Genomic DNA, 26,270 nt, shown 5'->3' with positions numbered 1-26,270 from the left:
TTGTTACTCGCTACTGCCAATTACATGCCTTGTACTAGAACAGTGACATTTTTTCCCCTTTGCTTATTCTTCAAGATAGGTAAAAGCTGGCTTAGGTCTCGGTGCATGAGGATTCGAACAAAACTCTTAGTCCCCCAGAGCTGGCCGACACTTCTGGAGTCATAGCCAATACTGGCAGCAATCTGCTGTGACAGAGCAAACAACAGTGTCCTAGATCCACTCTTCAGAAAAGGGGGAAGGAGAAGATTAAGCAAGAGACTTGGATCTATTGTCTTTGGCAAAAGGTTGAATACCTTGTCATGCTAATAAAATTACTGAATTTGGGGAGGAGAAAATGGGGCGGGGGGGATAAAAAAAGCATTAAAATTACATAAGAATAGATATTTATACTCTGAGTTAACTTATCAAACTGACACAGAGATGAATCATCCACCATTAAAATAATGGGATACAACTTTTCTTTATATCACAATCATTACTTACAACTCTTACATATTCACAGAGGAGTCAAGTATCCTCATCTTTTAATTTAAAAAGTGATCTTGCAGACCAAAATAAAACTGTTGGCAAAAATAAGTTTCTACAGGAACAGTGCCCAAAGAATGATTTCTTCAAAAACAGGATAGATCTTAACAATCATGATGGCACTTTTTTTTTTTTTAAAAAAAACTACACTAACTTACAACTCTTACATATTCACAGAGGAGTCAAGTATCCTCATCTTTTAATTTAAAAAGTGATCTTGCAGACCAAAATAAAACTGTTGGCAAAAATAAGTTTCTACAGGAACAGTGCCCAAAGAATGATTTCTTCAAAAACAGGATAGATCTTAACAATCATGATGGCACTTTTTTTTTTTTTAAAAAAAACTACACTATAATCCACACAGGGCTCAAACAACACAGACAAAGCTAGATCGCTGAGTAACAAAATAATGAGAATGGGTAATAACAAGAGCCTGTGGTAATACGTAGACACAGCTACTTATGACTTTTAAAAATGTAACACAAACCTCAGTTCCTTTTTTTGAGGTGACATACAACTCTGCTTTGGGGCAGGTTCATTCCCACATGCTGAGAAACCAGCCAAAGCCAATACGGTTCCTCTCAGTGAACTAACTTGAATATATGCATGTATTTCTACAAGTAAAAGTCCATTATTTTAATAATTGGCCTTTTTCTCCTGTAATGCCATTAGAAAGACAACCATACCACTGTATATTTTTCCATCTTAGAACACACACACAAAAAAAAAAAAGGAAAAAGGTATCTGGGAAATTCAGAGCAATGCTTTCTGAATACTGTTTTGATTATTTAGGAATGGTTTTAATATTATCAGTCATTATTTTCCACAGACTGATGTGGATGTGTATTTAAAAAATGGACAAGAAAACAGAAAAAGAAACCCATATGATAAAATGAGTGTTAGTAGTCAGCACCATCATTTCACCACTTAAGTGAACTTTATGGAATACAACAGTGTCTGCCTGAAGCTGTGCTTATATAACGTATATATGTGTGTGTGTATATATATATATGTATATATAACCCATATACATGCCACGCATGATCTTAAAACCACAAAAGTCAGGAAGTATATGAAAGCTGCATCTTCTTTTATTCATTTGTCTTTGCTGCTTCAACAGGTAATTTCTTTACAATCCAGGTTTTCAGTTTTTCTATTTCCGTTCTGCTTAACTCATGATTAAGGTTTGGAAAAGTATGAAGTGATGTTGATACTCCCAGTGACTTCAACATCTTGTTGGTCTCTTCGCCCCACGAGTACAGAACTAGTTCATCAGCGGTTCCATGACACTGAAATAATTCTGGAAGAATACTTTCATTTCTTTTCAAAGCCTAGATGGAGAAGAAACACTGTCAGACACATCACTAAAAATTTTAAAGGAATAGTTACAATTACATGGTGACAACTTACATAGCATTTCATTGATTAACCTGCGTTTTAGTGGTCATATTGTACTATTTCTACAAAAGCAAACAAGGAACTATTGGAAAAAACTGCACTTCAAATTCCAATGTGCTAACTCTTGACAAATGATAGGGTTTACTTTAAGGTCTATACCCCTCTCCAAATATGAGAAATAGAAAAAATTCATGACAGCAGATGGAGCCCATGAGTATCATAATTCATCACAAATTTTCAAAGAATAGTTACACTTACATGGACTCTCTAACAACTAAGGACAACTTGCAAAGCATTTCATTTGTTAATCTGCCTTCTACACTGACAACTTGCAAAGCATTTCATTTGTTAATCTGCCTTCTACACTGACTTACTTTGAATAAAATAATTGTACTGTCTGTGCAAAAAAAGCAACAAAACATCATGTAAAGACAGCTTTAAAGCCTCACTTCACTAATACTCTGCTTATCTATATCCAGGAAATGTCATAAGTTTAGAGTATTAATCAATTGCCTCAGATGAACAAACATGCTAAACTCAATTGTAATTATCGTGTTTTTCTTTTAACTAAGCAGTTTTTCTGTAAAGTCTACCACACACTCACCTGGTAAACAGCAGAGTCTTTATTGAGAAAACTAGACAAAGCAAAGACTCCTGCCAGATCCTGATGAAACCTATATGCTAAATGCATTGCCATTCCACCTCCCATTGAAAAGCCTCCTAGGATGCAACAAGAGAAACGAAGATTGGATTTTGCTATATGTCTTTGCAACCCAGCATCCAATTTATTTGCATCGTCAGACTTATTTCTTTTATACACAATGCAATCAAAAAGCCTCTTGAGTAACATAAAGGTTACAATGATCTTAAATCAAAGCATGATTCAATTAAGAAGCTGGATAGCTAAAGTACTGCTAAAGATTCATTACTGAGAGAGAAAAATAATTTAAAAAAAATCAGCTAAAATGCCATTACTTTAGAAGCCATTCGTGTATGGTCCCTACCAGGCAGTTGAACACTGTGGCCATATATTCTCTGATGTTAACAAAGCAAAACTCTATGAACAGATAATTCTCACTGCTTTTTTTATTCAACTTATTTCTCCCCTAGGCCAGTAGCATTCCCATGTGAAAGAACTGTATCACTGTTGTACATAATCAATGAACATTCACCACATTAGACTAGTACACAGAAGTTGAGGATTTTTTTGTTGTTACACCTTAGGATATATAATAAATAGGGAAAAATTGTGATGTACCCCACCTGAGCTCTAACAGGATCTCTGAATTAATGGCGTTTTGTGTTCCATATGTCTCTTCAGCTGCACTAATTCCTTACACGAGATAATTCCTCAGGGATGGAATTACATGACAAATGCTTATTCATTAGGAAAGAAATCCACACTACCGCATTACTTCACAAGGACACAGTATATAGGCTATTATATTGACTGTATCCAGATAATGACTACGGTGAAGAATGACTGGCTGCTGAAATCTGTTCTAGCACAGAGATGGCAACAACCAGCAGAAAGGTTATGACTACAGCTCTACTTAGAGCGGCATTAGCATCCAGGGTACTGGTGATACAATTGGTTTGTGTGAGGTAGTTAACTAGTGTTAATTAGTTGCAAAATTCTGAGCCCAGACCTTTTCACACATGAGACATGAAATTAGAGATTGAAGAAATGCAAAAATAGTAGAGAAAATACCAAACCATTTCAGCTTGTTATCTTTTTGAAGCGATTAAAATGAGACTCCAGAATGGGAATGGCTCTTTTGCAAGGGCTATGTAAGCCCTCTGGGGTTGACTTCTGTGCTACACAGAAGTTTGACATGGGTGCTCCTGCAGCACCGAAACTGAGCCCAGTGACACCCTGCAACTTTGGTACTTCACTGGATCCTGGGACCACACAGTAAAACTCTGGCACACACAAGCTCAGAGGCAGAAAACGCTGCACTTCATAAATATTAGTTGGGTCACGGTGAGACTGTTCCTAATGGGGACTCCTCTTCCAGCAAGTTTATCTGCAAGTCCCAGCAGGTCTGAGGCCCTTCTAGCTCATACTCCATCCCATGTTATGACTGGAAGATTTGGCTGGATTTGTGTAGGAAATTTTCATGAAAACACTAGACTAATCCAGACGTGAAGTGTTTTCTTTCTTTCTCCCACACAACATTATTTTTTGATTTCTGATGAATTTCTGATCAGAATTTCTACTGAATTTCTGATTCTTCTTTCTACTTACTGTCACCTTGTAGTCTTAAGAGATGATTACCACCAAAAGCGGTAACTGCAGGTTCCTGACTTACAGAACTTGGTTCTTAGAGAGAAAGAGCAAGACCACACAACATGGAAGACTGAAGTCTTGCCTTCCTTTTTCAAACACAGTCCTTAATTGCATTAGGAGAGCTGTATCCTCAAACTAGGAGATACACCTGGGATCCCCTAGCTACGCACCCAGGGGGCTGATAATACTCTGATATTTATCTTTGGTAAATAAAGCCAGGACCTGCTATTTACCCTACGAATCAATCTTTAACCAGTTCAAAGTTAAATGTAGTATGTCTAAGTGCCCAGTGTAGGTTCAGAAACAAAGGTAGCTGAGGAAAAGTAGGAGTGAACGTGGGTAAAGAAGTTCAGAGCACACCTTAAAAACTCACACAGCCCACATCACCTAAAATTTTGAATAAACTTGTCTTCACAAAAATAAAAATATTGAAAATACTACTGCAAGCCTTTCATCTGCATCACTATTTCCTACCAGACATGTTCTCGTCACACGTAAAAGAATTCTACAATGAAAAGAAATGAAAATATATTGCACAAGTGTCATAGTAATCACAAAAATTCAACACCATTGACTCCATGTTCACAGAGAGAAAAAAATATAGCCTTCTGAGAAAGTATTAAAAATATTGAAAATACTACTGCAAGCCTTTCATCTGCATCACTATTTCCTACCAGACATGTTCTCGTCACACGTAAAAGAATTCTACAATGAAAAGAAATGAAAATATATTGCACAAGTGTCATAGTAATCACAAAAATTCAACACCATTGACTCCATGTTCACAGAGAGAAAAAAATATAGCCTTCTGAGAAAGTATATAAAATACAACATCTACACAAACTTACAATGTAAACAACACCACCTTGTGCTGAAGTTTCCTTTATTCTCTTCTGTGGAATCTGATCATTTACTTCTTCATTTCCTTTTGATCATTCTGAATGATGCTGTCATCCCGAAACCCAAAAAGTAGCACTTCTACTCTAAGAGACCATTTTGCATTTGCTTGCAAATAAATACAGATATACTTTGTCCACATATAAAGTGAAGTCCATTTTAAGTATTTTAGAATACAGGAAAAAAAGCTGCATTGAAAACTCATTACTAGTTTGTAAATGATTTAATCTAAAATTTTGTACCCAGTTAGTCACAATCTGGCAACACTATCTGCAATTACTCACCAGCAGTCTTTGACAATGTAGTCACCTTCTGTTTAGAAGAATATTAGGTAATGGTTCTTTTATGTGGCTCATACTACTATGAGAAAATGTAATACAAAGGACTAGTTCTTTGAATTTGATTTTCCAGGGGAAAACCTGAAGTTTATCACTTGATACCACAACAATCTCTGAGTAAGTGTGTATAGTAAATGCTTCAGAAACAACAATTTGAATAGGCATTTGTAGTTGGAGACAAATTTTTTCGATTACAAGAAGTATTTCAGTATAAGCATAAATTTGACATAACACATAAAAGACATGCTCAGTCAAGAACTTCTATAAGAATTCACATTTTGGATTAAGGAAAAATAAGAGGCATGTGCAGATATCACACAAAACAAGCGTATGAAGTGACAGTCAGAATGTAAGCAAAACAGAAAAGTAGAAGTATGCTTATGTACACCAATGATCTCAGCATAAAGAATACATAAACCTCACAGCATTGCTAAGCAGATTGTGTCACGAGTGTTAATCAAGATCAAAAATCACACGGCAACATTTCAACCTTAGACGGGCAGAACATAGCAAGCCCTTCGCTTCAGACCAATCTATTTCCAAGAAGTACAAAGGGTGTGCACAGAAGTTCAGAATTTGCCAATAGGTTTCACATAAAAAGTACGTTCACTTTCCAACTTTCCCCTTACATCTATTTTTAAAGGGATCTGTGATTAATGCTTCGAAACAGTTAAAAAGTGTTTGCTCTACAATGCTCAGGATACCAGTTCAGGAAAGCATCTAACTATTGGCATTAACTTTCCTGCCTTACAAAGGAGGTTTATGCACAGGCTGAAAGATAAGCACGTACAAAACAGACTCAACTAAGTAAAGCACTTTTCTTTCAGTTGCAAAGAAACTTCACTCAAGCACGCATTTATGACCTCAAATCTGCTTCTGTGTAGTGCTGGTTTCTAGGCAAAACCCCTTTGCAGTGAGAAGAAAGCTGCTTGTAAACTTGCTTTGCTAGTTGAGAAAGATCTGCTGAAATCACAGGATCATCACACTTCCAAATTAAAGAATTTGAATGAGAAGGAAACTCCCATGCAATACTTCACTAAAAACAAAACATTCTTTGCTGGAACATCATCTGTAACCATGTTAAGGTAAATCCCAGCCATACAATGATGTAACACAGAGTGAAGAGAGACTGAATTTCTTGTATGTAATTTATTCCTGCTTGAATAAAATAGAAACCCTCATCACATCTGCCATTCTTCAGTAATAAAACCTTCTTTCCAGAGCTTGTAAATGGCCTTAGGAGCCTTTTAAACATCAAAATGCTTGTATAAAACCTTGAGCTCACTTCTGCTAATGATCTTGATTTATATTAATTTGTTCCTCATTTGTATCTGTCTGAAATGATAATCTGATCCATGATGACACCTGAACATTATATCGAGTTCAGGAAACCAAATATTTACCTACTGTCAAACTTCAGCTTTATTAATTTCTTTGTATTTGGTCTAACAATGTTTGGGTTTGTATCTCAGAAAATGACTAACTTTATTATCTAGCACAAAGGTTTCTTTATTCTGTATCTCTCTCTCTCTCTCTCGTGTCCTGTATACATGAGAGAATGCTAAAAATTCTGCCTTCTCCCCCACGCTCCACTTTAGTGCCTGCAATGACCTATTCCTGAGTTCAGAATGCCCTTTAGGTTTTCATTCTTCTTTACAGAAAAAACACCTAACAAACACAGGTTTGACATTGCTGATTGCTTCCTGAGTCATATAGATCTGACTGTAAATGCCTTAGTCAATTTGTTACAGATAATGATTATAGACTTAGGAAACAACAAACCGGATCCCTTTTTCGGTCTTTCCAGTATAATTTTAAAATGTGATCAAAGCTGTTTTCCACACTAGAAATCACAGCTGAGTTTTAGTTATTAATCACATTTAGTGCATGAATTCTGCCATCTGCACTGAGTACAGATCTGCTCCTTGCAGAGACAGACCTTGAGCTCTTCTCGCGTGAATTTGAGTGGCAGAGGTAGAAACTGCTTCATTACAGCACAGAACCAAAAGAGGAAGAGGAGCAGCTAAGCCCCAGACTTTGGTGAGGTAAGGATTCAGACTTGGGTGTAGGGGTGGGTTTTGGGTTGTTTATTTTAAGCAGTGTTTCTTCACTAGTTTCTCTCTAGTAGTTGTTCTTCATCTTCTCTGTATTTCTTCAAACTTGTCAGTACAGCTTTGGTAACAAAGTGGAAAGAGATGAATGCTACAGTATACGGTGCCTGTGCCAGCACAGTGCAAGGAGAGACAAATACTCTTCTGTTGTATAAGGCTACACCAGCACAGTTAGAAATTGTCTTTGCCCGTTCCGTTATCACCACAATACATCACATACTCTTGCATCATTTTCTTTCCATTCTCCCAGCATTTTTCATTCTCAATTTCTCCTTTCTTTAGGTATTTCAACTTGGAGTTACTTTAATCAGTTTGTTATCAGAAATTTTGCCCTAAAGCTACATTTCAGTTTACTTTCCGCTCTCCCTAGGGACTTTCTGTGATTTACCTTCTATTAATGGTAACAGCAAAACTTTGGTTCTACACATCATCTGCAAAGAAGCTGACTTTCTGTTTTGACCTTCCTTTTTCATTCATGAATGGAAGTATTATATACATTTAACAGTGTTCATATATGAATATCAGCAAAGAGTACAAATGCCAGTGGAACAGCAAATTCCCTTCTCCACAGAACTCCCTGAACACTGCTCCTGTGTAAGTGCTCAAACATGTACTTTGTCTCAAGTGAACTTCCTCACAGCAGTGATTTTCTCCTTTTAATCTATTCATGAAACTTCACTAAACACTAACCTTACACACTAGCAGAACTGCAATGAATGGTTTCCACCTTTGATAGCCTTTTTATTCTGTTTGTTACTCAGTAACTGAGTCTTTACAAGAACAAAGGCAACTTCCCTTGACTGGCTCAGACACTTCCTCTTGTTAGGAACATGAATCAATTTGCTATCCAACTTTCTCACCAGCCAAAAAACATTCTGAAATGCATATTTAAGTGGTACAAGTTTTACCGCTTTCTTGTAAAAACAAGTATACAGTAGTTTCTAATGTATCAACTCGCAGTAAAACCAGAACCAGTTACGGTTTTATTTTCAACTGATATGGGTAGTAGAGGGGATCCCAACATGTGGACCTAAGGAATCATAATTGTTAGCACTAGAAGGAAAATAAAATCCATGAAAAGTCTCAAATCAATTTTTACTAAGATGTTACTCTATCAAATCTATGGCTTGCTTTATTTACCTAGTGTTTTTTCTTGGTTGTTTCTGAGGAGGACAGCACAGCCCTGCTGCAACACTTACCTGTCATTTTTACAGTCAGTATAACTGCACAACATGCAAAAAGAGAATAACCTATTCTTTATGTTCATGGTATTCATGATTTTAAATGGAATCACAGAAAAGAAACTAGAAAATAGGCTCTCTAAAGCGAAGAACAGTGAAGCACAGGAACAGGTTGCCTTGGAAAGCTGTGAACCTTCCATTAATGGAGATCTTTTAGAACAAGTCAGAAAAGCAATGATAAGGATTTGCCTAAATAGAGCTGAACCTGCACTGACACATGAAGATGGATTAGCGAATGTTGTTACGCCTCGCTCTTCTATGATCCTGTAGGCACGACTGTGAAAAAAGTACAGGTTAACGTGCACCCTGTGGCATGTCCACACATGACTCTCAACCATTGTAAAAGCCCATCCATCTGTTTAATTCTGACTGAATTCAGGCATTTATTAAAGATGAGTAGGCATATGTTTTCAACAGAGTTTCTACTAGGGCTGAAAAGATCAGAATTCGATTCACTTTATAATTCTTTTCTTCCCAAAGCCATTATCTGATGATAATATGCAATGACAACATCGTGATTGAATTATTTTTGGTTTTACTCCTGTGAGCCTTATTTACTCTTAATCTTCACTATCATTTGCTAAGCCTGTCATTCACCATGCAGATCGAAACTAAGAATGTGCCACCTTTCAAAGACCCTCATTTCTAGATACATTAATACAGACACCATCAAGAGCTGGGAAACAAAGTGACAAGCGGTGGATCCTACTCTCTGGTTAAAATTATTAGCACTTGTACCTCCTGCTGAATGATTTATGAAGGAAACAGAAACGTTCATTTGTTAATGTCTCTTGCTTGCACATCAGGAATTAACAAGAGCAGTAGAGATCGAAAAGAAAAATAAATGGCCAGTTCAGGTGCAAAAAAACAAGAGGAGCAAACATTTTCCCTGAAGTACAAATGCAATGCAAATTTACACTGATGCACTGAAAATTAATGAAATGTTTGCTGGTATTATGGGGGAGATGGACTAACAGTACTGCTTTGAGCCCAGCATCTCATAGGCATAATTTAGATAAACCACAAAGCCACATAATGGGTGGTACAGAAAGTGAAATCTCATTTGAATTGCAGCGACAAACGGCAATGTAAAACCATGAATTTACTCTGTGAGAGCAAGGTAGTAAGTGCCTCTAAATGAAAGACAATATTTTCCTAATAAAGGCAGAAGATATAACACAGGATGAGTGACAGCAAAAGGCTTAGAAGCCAAAGACATAAAATACCAAGATTGTAGGTGAAGTAGTTTGTCCAATATTTTAACGATTTATTGTTAATTTTTTTATCTTCCCATATTTACAGAATCCTCTTTCTCTGGGATGTCAAAGCCAAGATATTTCCTCCCCATCCCATTCTCACACTCACTGAGAGAGATGGAAATGCTAATATTTACAAGAAGCACAGAGCTTTCATGTTACTTCCACCATGGTTCAGTAGCTATGTAAGAAGTCTACCAGTAAACAAAAAGTGGTTGTGTGTCTTGTGTTATTGTTACAGTACAAGGGGTCAGGAATCATGCATGTGTTTTTTGGCATACAGTCAAATCTACAGGACTGTAATGGAAAGTTTATTTTCACTGGCTGCCTACACAAGTGACTACAGGTGGCAGACACCAACACGCTTGGATCAGCATTTCTGCGCTACACAAAAAGTGACCTGTAAAAGTAGGAAAGTAGCGCTAAATTAAGAACCAAAAAAGAGAACAAAAAGACTGCCTTTCACTGAAGTGTATTTGACTAAAGTGAGCACTATCGGACTGCTCCAATGTGAAGTGGCCATTTCTTTCAAGAGCTTCTAACATATTCTTGAATAAGATTGTTGAAATCTTTGACAATTTCCACCTAAGTGGAGTTATTTATAGTGCAGTATCACTATGGAAGCAGTTAAAAAACACCAAACAAACACAAGAAAACAAAACAAAGCAAAACCACCACCACCACCTGAAAAACCAATTCAGCTTTAAATAGAAAAAGAAATGATTGTCCCACATTTCAAACTGCGGTTATTTGCTTGTTTAGCTAATTTAGCAATGAATTCAGGCATTTATAAAGAAGGAAATACATCCAGTTTTTAAGAAGGGATACTATTAAAGTTCCAAGTGTCAGAATTCGACTAATTTTATCATCCTCTTTTATCTCCAAAGTCAATATAAACCTACTTACAGGATTATTTGCAAGAAGTGCTTTAGCCAGGAAGAACCAGTAAGAGTAACTCAACAAGAATGTCTGGCTAAAAAGTGACTTCCATTATCAAAATCTGGGGATGATATAATTATTTTTGAATAATTATATATTGCAGTTAGTCTCCCTTCCTCCCTCCTCCAAGGTTAGGGGAAATAAACCTTAATGAACCAGAAGTCTACTTCCTTCAAAAGCCTTCTGTATTAATAGGAAAGCAACTCATGAAACTGTCAGGAAATAGGAATGGGTAGATGAGCCATGTACTACCGTGTGCTGGTTGTTACACTAAATTGATATGGACATTTTAATAATAAGACTTTATTTACCTCCAGTAGATTAAGTAATTTAATTCTTTAGAAGTAAATTCACAGAACAGCTGTTAAAAACAAGGCTGCACCAACATTTTTCTTGATATAGAAAAAGAGGAGTGGCATCGCACAACCTGGACTCCATCCCCAGCTTTAGAGTTCTGCCCTACAAGCAGCCACTTGTGGATTTCAGAGCTAACTGTGCTACTGAAACAAACAGTGCAGGCTATAATTTCTTTCAGAACAAATGATCTTATTGTACCCACAATCTTGAGGCTTGTGGAAAGTTTGAATGCCTCCAGAAGGAGAATCATCCCCCAGAACACCAGGTGTTGGGCTTCTCTTTTTCCACTGCTTGAGAGCCTGCTCCTGTTTCCCCTCTCTTCCCACTTGCTCTCCTTTGCACAGTGCTCCCTCAGATCTTGCCTTCTTATCCCACACCTCTGAGCTGTCAGCAGCTACCCACCTTCCTGCTTGCCTAACACCTCGCTCGCCCTCATCTAACAATATCTGACACTCATCCTCAGCCTGTAATTTCTAGCCTGCTATTCCATATAAAACCATAACCTTCAATCTTGTTACCCTCCTCATGCTCGTTTTGTTTTCTTTCCACTCATTAAAACTCCCACTCATTACAAAACAGACAGTCCCACAACCCAGTTCTCCTTAACCCTTTAACAACCATTTCATTCCCTGTAACTACCTCTTCATGCAACTGCTCTGCGCTCTTGGCTTCTGTGACCTACCTGAAAAGGCCCCCACTGCTTTTCACAGACTCCCAAGTCCTCCAGTCTCTTCTCTCAAATATTTTGTCTCTACTTTCCATAATAAGATAGGCACCAGCATTCCCATTACGGATCTCCAACATGACTCAACATCACTGAATGCACTGAGGAAATATTCATAGCAAAATTTCACCATGGTTTCCTCTGCTATAATTGTCTTATTTTTCCCTTCACCACAAGAAGGCTGCCTCCTCCAACTCTATGATACCAGCAGTCACAAATCTACTGTCTGCTCCCCACCTGTTACCTCAAGCCTCCTCTTCCTGTATCAGATGGATATTCCTGACTTTTTCAAAGAGAAGTCTAAAAACATCTAACAGGACTTAGTTCTCTGACATTCTGTACACCAATCTTTCCCAAACTCAGAAAAATTTCAGGCCACCCATTTCTCCTTTTCCAGTGGACATTACAGTTTGGTGCAGACATACTGACTATATCTTCATAACTACACCTTGGCCTCATATTCTCTTTTGATCAAAAATGTTATAAAGCTGCCAGGTGCCTTTAGAGAATTCCTAATTCCCTGTAAGACACAATGCCAGAAGATGGGCAATTATTTGCACAAAGTGCCATCTTAAACAACTAAGAATGTCACATTAGGCTGACTCAGACTGATACTAAACCCAACCTTTATGCACAGAAACCTTACGGGATCTCTAAGCTTCATTCTCCACTGCATCACACACCGGTTAATCATCAAAATCAGTGCAGAGAAGGCACAAAATTCTCGTGGAAGAACACTTAATCTTGTGCAGCCACAAGTGACACAATTCATTTTCCACCAGCGAATTTCTGCATCCCCATGGGTCGCTTCTGCACTTTGGATGGAGCTAATTCAGGGCTGCCTATTTGGCTTGTAGCACGAATATTAGGTTCAACTGTGAGGATATATGCAAGTCGTCTCTGTCACAGAGGCAAGGAAACAGTGCCTTACTGTAGAAGCCTGAAATCAAAGCTCTCAAGAGTAAGAAAATAAGTATAATTATTTCTGATTTACAGATGAGGAATGCAAACACACAGAGACGGGGACTTCCAAAGAATCTACGGGCTGAAGCAATCGGTGCATACCAACTTCCTTACTCTGCTTACAACTTGTAAAACAACTTTCATACTCCGCTGTCTCACTAGATCTCATTTTGAAGGCTACAGAGAAAGGAGAAAAGCCTAGTAGCAAGTTGGATCTGTACACAGAACATCTCCCAGCTCACCCTACAGAAAAGCACCTGCGCTTCTTCAGCTGTTTCCAAGCCAGCAGGTATAACACAGAAAAGACAGATCAAAGAGACTGTGCTGACAGCCATCCAAAACAATGCATTCTGCAGCCAGGGCAATGAGCCAGAAAGGGAGAGTAAACAGAGGCCTTCAAAGAGCAACATGGGGCTGGACCAAGAAAACATGTAGGTTGAATGGCAGTGGCTCCACCACGCAGGATTTTGATGGCATGACTCAGTTGGCCAAAAATTTATGAAGTTCCCACATTAAGACTTTTTTCCCCAACATTTGTGGTCTAGGGATGGGACAGGGAGCCAAGGACTCGTGAATTCTCATTCCCTCTCTCACACAGGCTACTCCATTCCCTCAACTCCTGTGCCTCAAAATCCCACTATCTGCTTCACAGAAGTACTGTGAAAGTTACTGGAGATTCGTGGAAATTAAGAGGGACAGGAAGATAGACACATATGAACTATGACAGCTAATACTCCACTTGTTATCAAGTGCGTTAATCTTTAGTGATGTGTAACATGCAAAATTTTTCCCCCACGAATTAATCCAAAATTATTAGAGGGGTAAGGAAAATCTCATGATTATTTATACGCTACATCTCCATTCTCCTAAATACAAGTAATTTTGGGAAAGTATGCTTTTCATTCCTCAAAAAGGGCTAAAAGGAAATAGTAAAAATATGTAAGTAAGTCACTGCCCACCCTGTATTTTAAATAACGATTACAAATGACTATTTACAATAAAAGTAGTTTAAAGTTACATTTTTGAGGACACTGCTTGCAGTTAGCCACATTCCCCAGCTGATGCAGGTTAAATAATGTTTCAATATTCTGGAGGATTGGCTGCTGAAGGGGCTATTCAGCAGCTGCAAGGCACGCTCATGAGCTTTCAGGATGGAGTAAATTCAAAGTAGATGATCTCTTAACAATTAAAAAAAACATTAAAATAAACACATTAGAAGTAAGTCTCTCTTACCTATTAGTATCCTGTTCTTTGCAATGCCGTTTTTAATCTCATCGTTGATCAAGTCTGTAAGTCCCCGGCACATAGAATCAATACTTTCAATGTGTTCTGGACAATCATTAGAAATCTTATACCTGTCAAACCACACAGTGGAAAAGGCTCCTTTCATAGGTGTATATGGCCTGGAGTGGTGGAAGGAAAGAAAACAAATGATTAAGCAAGCATAAGACCAAAAGCCTTCAGCATACCTGATAAATAAAAACAATTCACTTTCTCTCCAGCCAAGGAGAGAAGGAACCTCTTTTGGGTCTAACTCAATTCACATCCAGTCACATTGCATTTCCTTGCATTCAAAACACTGTCCTTCAAGAATGAAGACAGCATTTGGAAGCTGTATAAAATGCAAGTTTCAGTCAGTTCAATGTCAAGGTTGATCAAGTCAGCTAAACATTTTAAATCCTAAGCCTGTCAAGAGGTTCTTAATCCTAAACAAAGTTAGGGTTGAAATCCACCTTGGAATAGGACAAACTGAAGAAACTGCTAAACAAGACAGCTTTGCAGGAGCTAACTTTATGGGATTCAGTTGTCTTATTCTTGTCGAAAACTGACAGGAGTATTTACAAAAATTTCTTCCTTCTGTCAATTTTTCTTAAATAAATACAGCCATCCTCACCTTAATGGGCAAGTATCTCATAAAAATAACTGAAAGTCATGTCATGTTGCTTACTGGATTGGTGCACAGACGCAAATTAGAGACATAATGATACTTCCCCCCCCCCCAATACTGTGTTGTCAGATCAGTATTTTAAGTGCTTTAACATGCTGCCCAAACCTCAGATAATCAAGGAAGCTACAATTCAAAGCAGCCTTTTCTTTGTTTTTAAATAAAGATGATGAATAGAGCCCTGAAATCCCAAGAAAGGTGATCTAATTGCCTTGCAATGGCTCTACAATTTAATACCAAACATACTGCTTTGAGATCGATGCTTCATCTCAAAACCAAGCCCCCTAAAATCCTTAATTGCAATGTTTAATAAGGGGGCACATTCTTCATTTTTACTTAAGCTCAGATCAGATTACAATCATTGCCTACAAACAGACAGCCTTTGATAAATTTGTCTGGATGGGAACCCACTGAAAATGCTAACATTGACTTCTGTGATCTCTCTGGATTTTCTTCAGTACTAGGATTAAACAAAAACACAACTAACCTAAAATGAGAAAGCCACTATTTCAATTATTCTTAATGAAAGAACAATCTGCCTTTATACTAATACCAGAGAGGCTCAAAAACACAACTAAAGTAAAATGAGAAAGCCACTATTTCAATTATTCTTAATGAAAGAACAAATTCTGCCTTTACTAATACCAGAGAGGCTTCATATATGTAAATTGCTATTTCTAAACCAGAAATACTGCCACTAGTACAAGCGTACAAGAGGCAGTATACTATTTGCATTACTCAGTCACACAAGTCAAAAATGAGGGAACACAGATCATCTTCTGCCCGGTGCCATGAACATGAAATAAAGAAAGTCCATGACTTAAAAGCTGGTAAGCCAAATATAAAGAAAGAGGCAACCAACAGCAACAGATGGGTACAGACAGATTACAGTTTTTCATCTTTTTGAGCACAGCTTCAGGAATGAGTACCTAAAAACCACAACAATCTGTTATTCAAAATGTCATACAAGTACATGGTCAAGTTTAGTACAGTGTGGGCCTTAAAGTAGCCCCTCATTTGCTTAATTCAAAACAAACCATATACTTAAGCACCAGAATTAACGATTTTTTTTTTCAAGTTAGCTCTCACTTTCTATTAAAAAAGGTAACTCCTAAATTAAAGGAAATTCAGTGGAAATATTTTGTACACCCAACAAGCTAAAGCTAAGTTTAAAAAGTGTTATTAAAATGCCTTTGCTTTTTTTGGGTTTTTTTGGTTTTTTTTTTTTAAACTTCTCTTTAGCATTATCACTGTCTCCAGGATCCTTCCCAAATGAATTGATCAACACCTAAGAAACAAGATTACACATCTCTAATTCACAAAAGTCAATTTCAAAGATGAGACATTCCAGTCAAAAGTATCAACAACAGCAGAATCAGTGGAGTTTCTGGAAGTCACTTGGACAATGTGATGTACATCAGACTAAGCGCTTGGGCAAACAGCATTTAATTCATAGTTTTAGCTTCTCTCTCAAACACTTTTAAATCAAACCTTGTTAAAATGCTTAGCAGCCAGAGTGCTTCATTTTCTAGTAAAACCAGAGCACCTTACATTTGTGTGAGAAAAGATTTGTAAGGTTTTAGTATTATTATAGCAGGTTGACCCAGGATTTCCATGGAATGAAGATACGTATTTGTATTACATTACAGAAATTTACAGAAATATTAAAACAGGTTTCCCCACAACTGAAAGACAGAATCACGCAATTCATGAACAGGACAAAATCCATGATGAGATTATAATACTTGATCAGATGTCAAAACCCAGGACCTTCACCTGCTGTCTTTGCAAATTCTTCCATAAGATAAGATGAAAGACTAATGTGTCTTAAGTCCACAGGAAAAGACCCCCAAGCAAACGGACAAGATGCTTTCAGCTGTCTCAAAAACATCCTTGCAACCACCCTTGATTTCTCAGAAATGCATTAAAAATAACCTTTACATAAAGCTGAGAAGTAAGATTCTTTTAATGGTTCACCCAACTGGCACATCTGTTTTAGTCATTCACCTTGTTCCTTAAATAAATCCCTTTATTAGCTGGCACACTACAACTCAGACATTACCACGGTAAACAAATATGTTTGGCATGGAACCATCTGTACAGCTCCAAGAATACAGAACAAAATTTTTTCATACAATTAAACCACAAAAGAAAAAAATAAAAGAAATCCCTATGTTACAGTGACACGAGAAGCTGGACTGAAATACACAAAAGCAAAGAAACACAGAGTGGAGTGAAAACTCCATCTGGTAAGATCAGCATGGTCAGTTAAGGACAGTGTCAGACCAAATGGTCAGCTTTAAGTTTGGATTTTTTGCTTTCCTAAGTTTAATCAAAACTTGTAACATTAGTCCCGATGATTTTTTCCTCTGTGCCTCACTTTCTTTATTCTCTTTTTTAAATTATACTAAAAATAAAGCTCCATGTCTCTAAAACGTGTGCTGCTGAAACTCAGAATGAAAATATATAGCCCCCCAAGTTGTGTGTGGGTTTTTGTTGTTGTTGTTTGTTTAGTTTTAAAGGGGGTGTGTGTTTTTGTCTTGCTTGCTCTGGAGCACACAAAAGATTCAAATCCATATAAGAAAACAAGAATCAAGAACCTTCTCTCTGGGTATATTCAACTTCCAAACTTTTACCCATTTTTAAGAGACATTTGAAACACAATTTCCTACAAATTGAACTAACTCTTAACATTTAAAAATATAGAGAAACAAAGACGTAAAAGAGACATGGCTAATATCAAACAGCATTTAAGAAACTGCAGGCACCCTACAGAAAAGAATCTTTAAAATGCTTCCCAACATCATCAAATCACTCTAGACCATGTTTTCTGATTACTTTATAGGTCTTATTTTTTAAGGGTGCACATAGATCTACAATTGTTTTCTCACACATACACTTCTTGCATAAGACTGCACTTTCAAGAAGATCCTACACACCTAATATTTGAATTTCTTAAAAGGAAAATCTATCCTGTAATATCTCTGTAAGTATTTATCATCCTTTCAATCTTTTAAACATGTATTCAGATAGAAGTAATTTTCACTGTTGATTTCACTGCAAAGTTTCAAAGTAATACAGATCATTCAAGTTTTCACAAACTGAAGATAGGTTAGCTTCTCCTAATGTCAGTTATGTACTAACGATGAAAATATAATGAAAGCAGGAAGCAATAAACGTTTCGGTTTTTTTAAAACCGATAGAAAAACACATCTTTTTCCACCTTCCTGGAGTGTGGATTATATACTCTAGACCTTCTTAATCACGTTTAGAATTGCGCTAAATAGTTTGAAATTATCTTAACAGAAGTGGAGAGCAAGTAAATGATGCTACACAAGGTTCAAATTCAGATCTAAAAACATGCCAAATTCTATCTCCAAAATGATGCTATTAGCATAGCAATTCACATAAAACTACAGGTGTTTTTGTTTGTTATCCAATAAATCACTGTCCCTGTCCAACGTTTTAAGTTAAAAGACAAGCCAGCACTACTAGCTGCTTTAAATAAGAAACATAAGAGTAGCAGACAGCATGTTGACAAATAGTTAATATTCTTCCCCCAACTCTTTCTCCCGATGCACAGCCATATCACTGCCTTCACACTCAGCACTATGATCACCCTGCTAATGCAGTCACATAAAACCCAGACCACTGGTGCTGGCTTACAGCTTTCTTGAAGTTCCAGACAGAACTTCCTGAGATGTCAGACAGAACTGGGAATTTATAGTGAAGTTAGGCTTCAAGATTCAAAGAAAGAAAGAGAAAGATCAAAATTTTTGAAATCCTTACTTTTGCTTCCTTCCCAAGCCCATCTCCTCTCAGTTAGGAGGCACAGAGTCGCATGAGACATTGTAATGTTGTCTTTTGGAAGTCTATGCATCCCTTCGAGAAAATCTACAGAGCACACTGCCAGACCGCTTAAGTTCTAGAAGCAAGTCTTGACTCTCTTAAAGCTGATGGCAGGTTTTTCCAATGAAAGCAAAGTTACTCCCCAGTCCCAAATTTTCTGCTAGCATAATCTCACTGCTGATACTAGTACACCGCAATAGAAAATCCACTTCATAATTCTGCTTTTTAATTCCCACTGTCTGCTTGAAGCAGAAAGTGAATTTTAAAAGAAAAGGAGGGGGGGGAAGGCAGAGAATCCACCTATTCAAATCAGAAGTATAATTCAAAGCTCTAGTCCAAGGTATATCTTATGTTAAAACTGAGGTTCAACATATCTTAACAGTGAAGCTTTGCGGTACAGTAACACAGCATAAGATGTGTCAGAAATTCAAAGAGCTTAAACTTGGAAGTATAAGTAAAAAAAAAAAAAAATTAAAAAAAGGAAGGCAAGAGTGATCTCCATGAGGAGCAATTTTCCACAGAACAGGCTGGGCCTGTTCATTCAACCACATGCAAATGCTTTTAATAGTTGTTGGGTATATAAAACTCAACCACATGCAAATGCTTTTAATAGTTGTTCTGGATATATACTGCCTGAAATGAGAGCTAACTGAACCAGTACAGAACAGTTACCTTAAAGAAATACTATGTTGACAGCTTTTGTTACTTGGGACAAATCTTATTCATTCAAGACAAAGGAAGCCACAATACAAGCTGACATAAAACTCAGCAGGTCAGATTCTGAGTTTGTTTCTGTTGGTTTGTTGGGTTTGGATTTTTTTTGGGGGGTGGGGTGTAAATTGTGGGGATTTCAGAGAAACAGCAATAATGTTATGGTTGAGAAGACCATAAATGACCTTTTCTAGACACTGCCAGTTCCTCAGCAACCAGCTAATAGCGGCTGCTTTATGAATTCACTGAAGGAAAGTGGCAAGAAGCAAACCAGGGTCCAATCTGAATCAGTTCTCCATTACGGGGTTTGAAAGACACTCTGGGATTCAGAGTGGGATCTTTCACAAGCTGGTGGCAAACACCACTGAGGATGGATGAATGACACTAGCTAAGCACAGAAACCCCTGAAAAGACTGTAAAGCAAGAGCAAAGAACAACACATAACTTAGAACCCCACAACTGCTTGCTGGAGGGGCCATATAAAAACCACTGTCTCCAACTCTCCTACACTGGAAAACGGTTGAGAGAAGAAAAACAAGAGGAAGGATGTCCAAGAGCACGATGTAGTTAAAGGGATTAGAAATACATGATTATTGCCATCATGTTCTACTTTGTTTTCCCAAAGCATGACTAAAGTATATTTGACAAGCGTTTATTGCATTCCACATTGTATTTAGTATATGATGTAAGCATTACATGTACGCGTATCCATATGTCTTCCTCACCTAATGCAAGAGGAGAAATAAAAGGAAAATACAAAGTTTATCCAAGCATGCTTCCATCATTATTATGCAGAATGTTACATTTCTACTTACAGGAGATGAAAGAACCACCCCATGATGCCAACCAAAACCCTTTCCATTTGTCCCTCAAACTTCCACCTCTAAAAAGACTTCTTTGTGTTAAATTTATGAATGAGGTTAGGGCTTACAAAAGTGAAGGATTAATAACATTTGCTTGAGCCAAACGTAGTATGATAGGCACCATGCACGCTCCCCTACACGGCTCCGCCAATCCATCTCAAGTCTGACCTGCAGTACCCCTGCTGCTTTTCCAATCCTAGGCCTCTCACAAGTAGAGACTGCCAATGTAGCTGAGCGGTGCCAAACTGTCTGGTGGTTTTGCGATATAGCCAAATGGGGACTACGATGAGATGAAACTCATTTCCACCCATGAGCCGAGCAAAGATGTGAACTTAGGTGAAAGGATGGAGCATCAGGCCATGTAACGCTGAGCAGTCCTTACCAGCCACATACTCAGAGACAAGGGAAATTAGAATAAATTGGGGGGAAAAAAAAAAAACCAAACCAGACAACAAACTCTGCATGGAGACTTATTGGCCACAGAAAGGTATGTTGAGCGAATGTCAAAAAGATCCACAAAATAGCCCCAGAAGTATTTATAGTTTACTTTCTGACTTGCAAAAGAGAAGGACTGTCAGAATGGAATGCTAGACAACGCAAAGAATCTTTGACCTAGATTTTTTAAGGGAATTATAGAAGGGAAGGTATACTTATTAAAACAAGTGGAGCCTAAATGGTTTTAACTTTACCACGTTAGCTCCTGCAATGCCAATTTAAACTATCACTTTCTATTAAAAAAAAAAAAAGGTTAAATTGGGTGGTATTCAGTTCTGATTTAGAAACTCAATAGAAACCTAATGTTTAAGTCACAGTTGTAGCAGCTGAAACAGTATTTAAAGCTGTAGCCATCCTGACCCAAATAAAAAAGGAAAAAGGAAACCCTCTCCTTTAAACCTATTACTGTAGACGTGGCTTTAGGGATTGCATCAGCTGCTAGGGCTACAATTTGAGCTTCTTTTTTTTTAATTAAAGATATACATTAGCGTTACAAGGGAGAGGAAATAGAATTCTGTTGTGTTTAAGAAGTGTAATCTATGTACAGAAGCACTGACCTTGAAAGAAAGCTAGATAAAGTTAAAAGAACAACCTATTAAAATAAGTTCTCTACTCATTTTTAAGTATCCCAGTTGCCTACATTAAAGACAAAAACCAAAACCTCTCTAAGCAATGTCTAAAAATTCACTTGTAAAGCAACAGTTGCATGCGCCAGCTACACGCATTTAATTTCCAAACATATTCCAAAGTCAGGTGCCACTACTCCCACTACATCACATTGAGACTTCAAATCCACATATTTTTCCCTTTTTTATTTAAGCATGCTTTTTACCATTAGCATTTTACTTAGAAATTTTGCAAGTTTTTCTTTTTTAATAGTAAATTGCACTATCTACATTCTGTTATTTTTGCTCAGGAAACAAATATGAGACTCATAGGACTTTCCAAAGTAATGGGGGATGAGTGTGACAAAACGCTGCAAAAACTTTACCTGTCCAGGGGACATCTGGTGATCATTCTCTACACAGATCCTGCACATTATAAAAATGATTAAAGTAATTTTTTTAAAAAGTGTAACCTTTTACAGAGACCTACGGAGAACAGTAAAAACCAGTTGTATAAAATGTAGTTCAGTAACATTCTATTGCTTTTACCCATAAAATGGAAGTATCCTCTCTAGCGTTTGCCAAAATCAATGCTCGTGAACCCAGAGAACATGTTTTAGAATTCTTCTAGATTATGTGCTGGGCTGGTTTTCCAAAATAATTTTCAAACATATTGACTCGAATCAAAACATGTCTGAACCTCTGATGTTGTAGTAAATGAAAAATATGTATGTTTCAGTGCCTGGGATAAAAATCTAAACAAAATGTAAACATAAACCCCATCCACCCTCCACAAAGAAAAAAATATTTTCAATGTTTTCTGAAAAATTTGAACTCCACTGCTTTTCAGAACTGTATTTAATAGAGGTGAAGAATGTATAAGGCCAAATCTATAGATTTATCTATCAGCAGAATTATATCCATCAAAAACGTGAAGAGGTATTCCTGACCTGCAGTTTATCCTGCCAAAGCCTCTAGCATTGCAGTTATATCATCACACCTGCTTTTACTGGCATAACTACTTTGATGGAGAGCATTCAATGTGTATGTGGTAAGTTATGCTGGAAAAGACAGGAGTTTATAGAGAATGAACTACATCGACATTAACAGTATTTTGCCAGAAGAGCATATTAGCCAAGCAATCCTAGTATGGTCTTGCCTAACTTCAAGCTTTTCTTTGATTTCATCATCAGTGTAAAAACCTGCTGGCAAGCTTTGCACTCTGCTCCTGTAATTGACAATGCAGTGGCAGGTTGTGCCACCCACAGAGACTCTCACTCACATCAGTGTAGCTTTCGACCAGCATATTGCTCTGTCTCTACATGATCAAAGACTGGATCAGAACCTTCTTCAGCATATCTGCACACCCGTAACCGTCTACCTATAGGTCTCATTATCAAGGATGCTGAATTCCCCCACTGGTGCCAGAAGCATTTGGAATTCTTATCAAAACATATATACATACACACACACACAAAATCAGACCATATATTCAAGTTCCTAATGAAGATATAATTATTTTAATGTCTGCCATTCCAGTTTGGATGTTCTAGGCCTTGTTTTTCCTTTCTGTGGAAGAAAGGAGAGCAACCATTACAAATGTTTCAAAAGCATAGTGTGTTTTGGACTTGAATACCAAAACAACGTGAAATGGGTCTGTAAAGGCTTCTGTTATTTGGTTTCAACTAATAACATCTTCACAAACTTCACTTCAGCATTGCTGCAAACAGTGGCAAACATTGTTGTACTTAAGGGCATCTGTTTTATTTCACTATGTCAGCTAATGGTGCTTATCAGCAACAGAGGACTGTACACTAATATTCCCAAGCGTACTTCATATTGCCAGTCAAAGACAGTGTGGGTATTTTTTTTTTTTTGAATATACAACTTTTCACAGTTTTGATTCAGAAGTGGTTTTTAGCAACTCGTGCATGACCTCTATCTGCTCTAGAGAAGAAGAATAACCTCGATTTAAAAAAGAAGGAGAGAGTGGAGTTAACTGTTTATTCACATCTTTTAATTACAACAGTATCTTTCTTCCCATCTGTTTACCAAAGTACTGAAATCCAAAGTCTTAAGATAAAAACAAATTCCCCATTAACACCACTCATTTGAGTCAGGAGATCTTGCTGGTTAATCATTTATACATAGTTTACATCTGTAGTTATCCAAAGAAACCAAAACAAATGAGAAAAGGATTGGACCTCAGAAGTGCAGCGGGATGGAAAAGTGAAGCACTGGCCTAACAGATGTGGTCTGAGGTGCTCTGGTTGCATATAACATGTGAAGCAAGATCGTTTCATAGGGAAGCAAAACCTCCTGCATTTCTCCAGTACCTGCTGTGTTGATAGGGAAGAAACGGAGCCCGTCAGCATGTGTGATGTGCCACTGATAACTCTAGCATCACTTTAGCCTGTCATCAATGAAGTAATGAGCACATTATTTACAGAAAATCATATTTGCCACCTACTAACCCAAAACGCACTGCTTCATAGACTTCCACTCACAGGCTTGATTTTTCTGTAACACAGTGAGTACATTCACACTGCAATCTCTCAATTGCTTTTCCTGCCTAAGTAGATCATAAAAATACACGGTCAAGGAAAGTTTTTTTTCATGTATTAGTGAGTGCCAGACAAAATCTGCTATTATACTTGTTTATGCCCTCCAAGAAATTTTTTTCTGACTTTCAAACCTCTGTACCTCGAAAGTCTGTGTAGAATGTCACAATTTCCTTTTCCTTTCAGCATTCATCCACACTTACGCACAAATTCAGAAAGAAACTTAAGCCCCATTACCTTTCAAGGAAACATTTTCCTAACTTAGAGCCACAGACACCTTAAAAATGAATTTATGTTAAAAAAATTAAAAGTCTCTGAAATATAAGGCTGTGTCTTTAGATAGCTAAATGTGGAGGCAGGTGTCCAACTTTTAGCCTTTAGGTTTGACCTCATTAACTTTCAAATTCCCAGGGGTAAATATTTTTATCTATATTTCCGGTCTACCACTGAACACACAGTGTCATTTAATAACCAGATTTGTGCCTACAGCGAATGTTGAACTCAATTCTCATTGAAACAGTTGGGTCAGGATTCAAGGAGAAATGTGTAAATTTTAAATTCCCAGTGTTTCTCCAGCAGCTGAAGATCTTTCACATCCTACTTGCCAAAAGACCAACCACCTTCAGAACTGAAACCTGGCAGTATATACAACAGAATATTTTAGTGGTTTATTTATTGGAGTTAATTAGAGGTAGGACTGTGATCCAGAACATGGCTCTATAATGCCATTACAACTTACATTGGAGTATCTTCTTCTATTTATATCAAGGAGACGGAAAGATGCTATGAGGACAATACCTGAATTTGAATTAGAGACTGTGATTTCTGTGAAGTCTTAACCATTTAGAGTCTTAACCACTTAAAACCACAGTCCCTGGGCAGCAATGCACTGTTGAGCTCCAGTTTTGGCAAAAAGCATATACATGAAAAAGAAGAAGGAAGTGTTCTTACAGTCTGTACCAGTATTCACAAGTGTATTTTACAGTACTAGAATAATTTAATCCTACAGTTAAAATATATTAAACAATACCTGGGAGGAGCCGTTGGGTAAATTACTTTTATATGTTGGAAAGCCATGTCTTGATTCAAAATTTGTTTTATCCATGTTCTTGCTCCTTGGCCAGTATCACCTGTATCACACAGAAGAGTACAACAAGAATTATTCTGTGCATTTAGAAATAAAACTATACCATGTCAAATATATTTATACCAGATTGATCTAATTTCTAAATCACAAGGTTAATCCTCCAAAATGCTAAAGAGGAACTGTCTAGAATAACCTCAATCCCCTTTCCAATGAAGATGGACTCAAAACTTCCTAGAAACAGACTATGTAAGAGGTCCCACAGCATAAGTTTAATAAATACTTTACTACATCCAATGGCTTAAGTATCTCCCAATCAGGCACAAGGCCTTACCTCTTACTTGCATCTTACCTTATTTGCTGATAATAGTGATAAACAAAAAATACTGATGAACATCTTAAAAAGTGAGATAAAACACCTGCTGCTCCTCTTAGGGAAGATAATTACTTTTACTATAGAATTTTATATTAACCCACTTCAAAACTTAGTCAAGACCAATAAAAAGGATCTTCACATTTAATTATGCAAATATTACACATAAGCTTTAAAGGAAGTATCAGTGAAACACTCCCAATGTTTTGTAAAAGTCCTCAAGAGATGAGTTTGGGTTAAAATATCTGGCAGGCTCCTCAAAAGCCTTAATCCCTCAGTTCCGTTTGAGAGTCAGATCTCAACTAGCTTTCAATGTGCTTTTTCCTAGTCTTATCAACTCAGCCTACAGCCAAAACCCCTGCAGACTGAAGTGCTATGAACAGATATACAGGATGAATTCTTATGCAGACAGCATGCGTTCCTTTCAAACAAGTATACATATATACACCAGACACTTTCTAGAGCTTGTCTTTGTGTCACTGCTATCTTCAACTATAACTTCACTGCCACCTCTCTGAACAGCACGCACACAGAAGTCTCCAATAAGAGTTAAACAATGCTTCAAGCCTGAGGAATCTGGCCTATCGAGGAATATGGTTTATAGTAGGCAGTGATACAACATGTAGTAACGTTCAACCTAAAAATTTGTGGGGATTCAGCAAACTGGAATTTCACTACTGCCACTCATGCCACAGGACTTTAGTCTTTGTTTGAAGTCGAGGATCCCACATATTATCAACTCAAA

At 37.3% G+C, this 26,270-nt stretch overlaps 1 protein-coding gene across 1 annotated transcript; it reads right to left on the bottom strand.

Moving 5' to 3' along the window:
* Positions 1–864: 864 nt before the first annotated feature.
* Positions 865–25,499, bottom strand: LYPLAL1 (lysophospholipase like 1). The gene is made up of 5 exons (XM_009276853.1): positions 25,487–25,499; positions 25,099–25,198; positions 14,273–14,442; positions 2,528–2,643; positions 865–1,856 (listed from the first exon to the last, which is right to left on the bottom strand). The coding sequence occupies exons 1-5, from the start codon at positions 25,497–25,499 to the stop codon at positions 1,617–1,619; spliced, it is 639 nt and encodes a 212-aa protein (XP_009275128.1). The 3' UTR covers positions 865–1,616.
* Positions 25,500–26,270: the final 771 nt, after the last annotated feature.

Source organism: Aptenodytes forsteri, unplaced genomic scaffold (assembly GCF_000699145.1).
Source record: "Aptenodytes forsteri isolate BGI_AS27 unplaced genomic scaffold, ASM69914v1 Scaffold465, whole genome shotgun sequence".
NCBI classification, from domain to species: Eukaryota; Metazoa; Chordata; class Aves; order Sphenisciformes; family Spheniscidae; genus Aptenodytes; species Aptenodytes forsteri.
Note: the sequence above shows the minus strand (reverse complement) of the source record. Positions and strands in the feature narration are given on the sequence as shown.

What these genes read in the sequence shown, in the direction of transcription:
- LYPLAL1 (XM_009276853.1), bottom strand. An exon ending in TACCCAACGGCTCCTCCCAG is followed by an intron (nt 14,443 to 25,098) that starts GTATTGTTTAAT and finishes CCACCACTCCAG; the next exon opens with GCCATATACACCTATGAAAG. An exon ending in AAGACTCTGCTGTTTACCAG is followed by an intron (nt 1,857 to 2,527) that starts GTGAGTGTGTGG and finishes TTCTCCATCTAG; the next exon opens with GCTTTGAAAAGAAATGAAAG.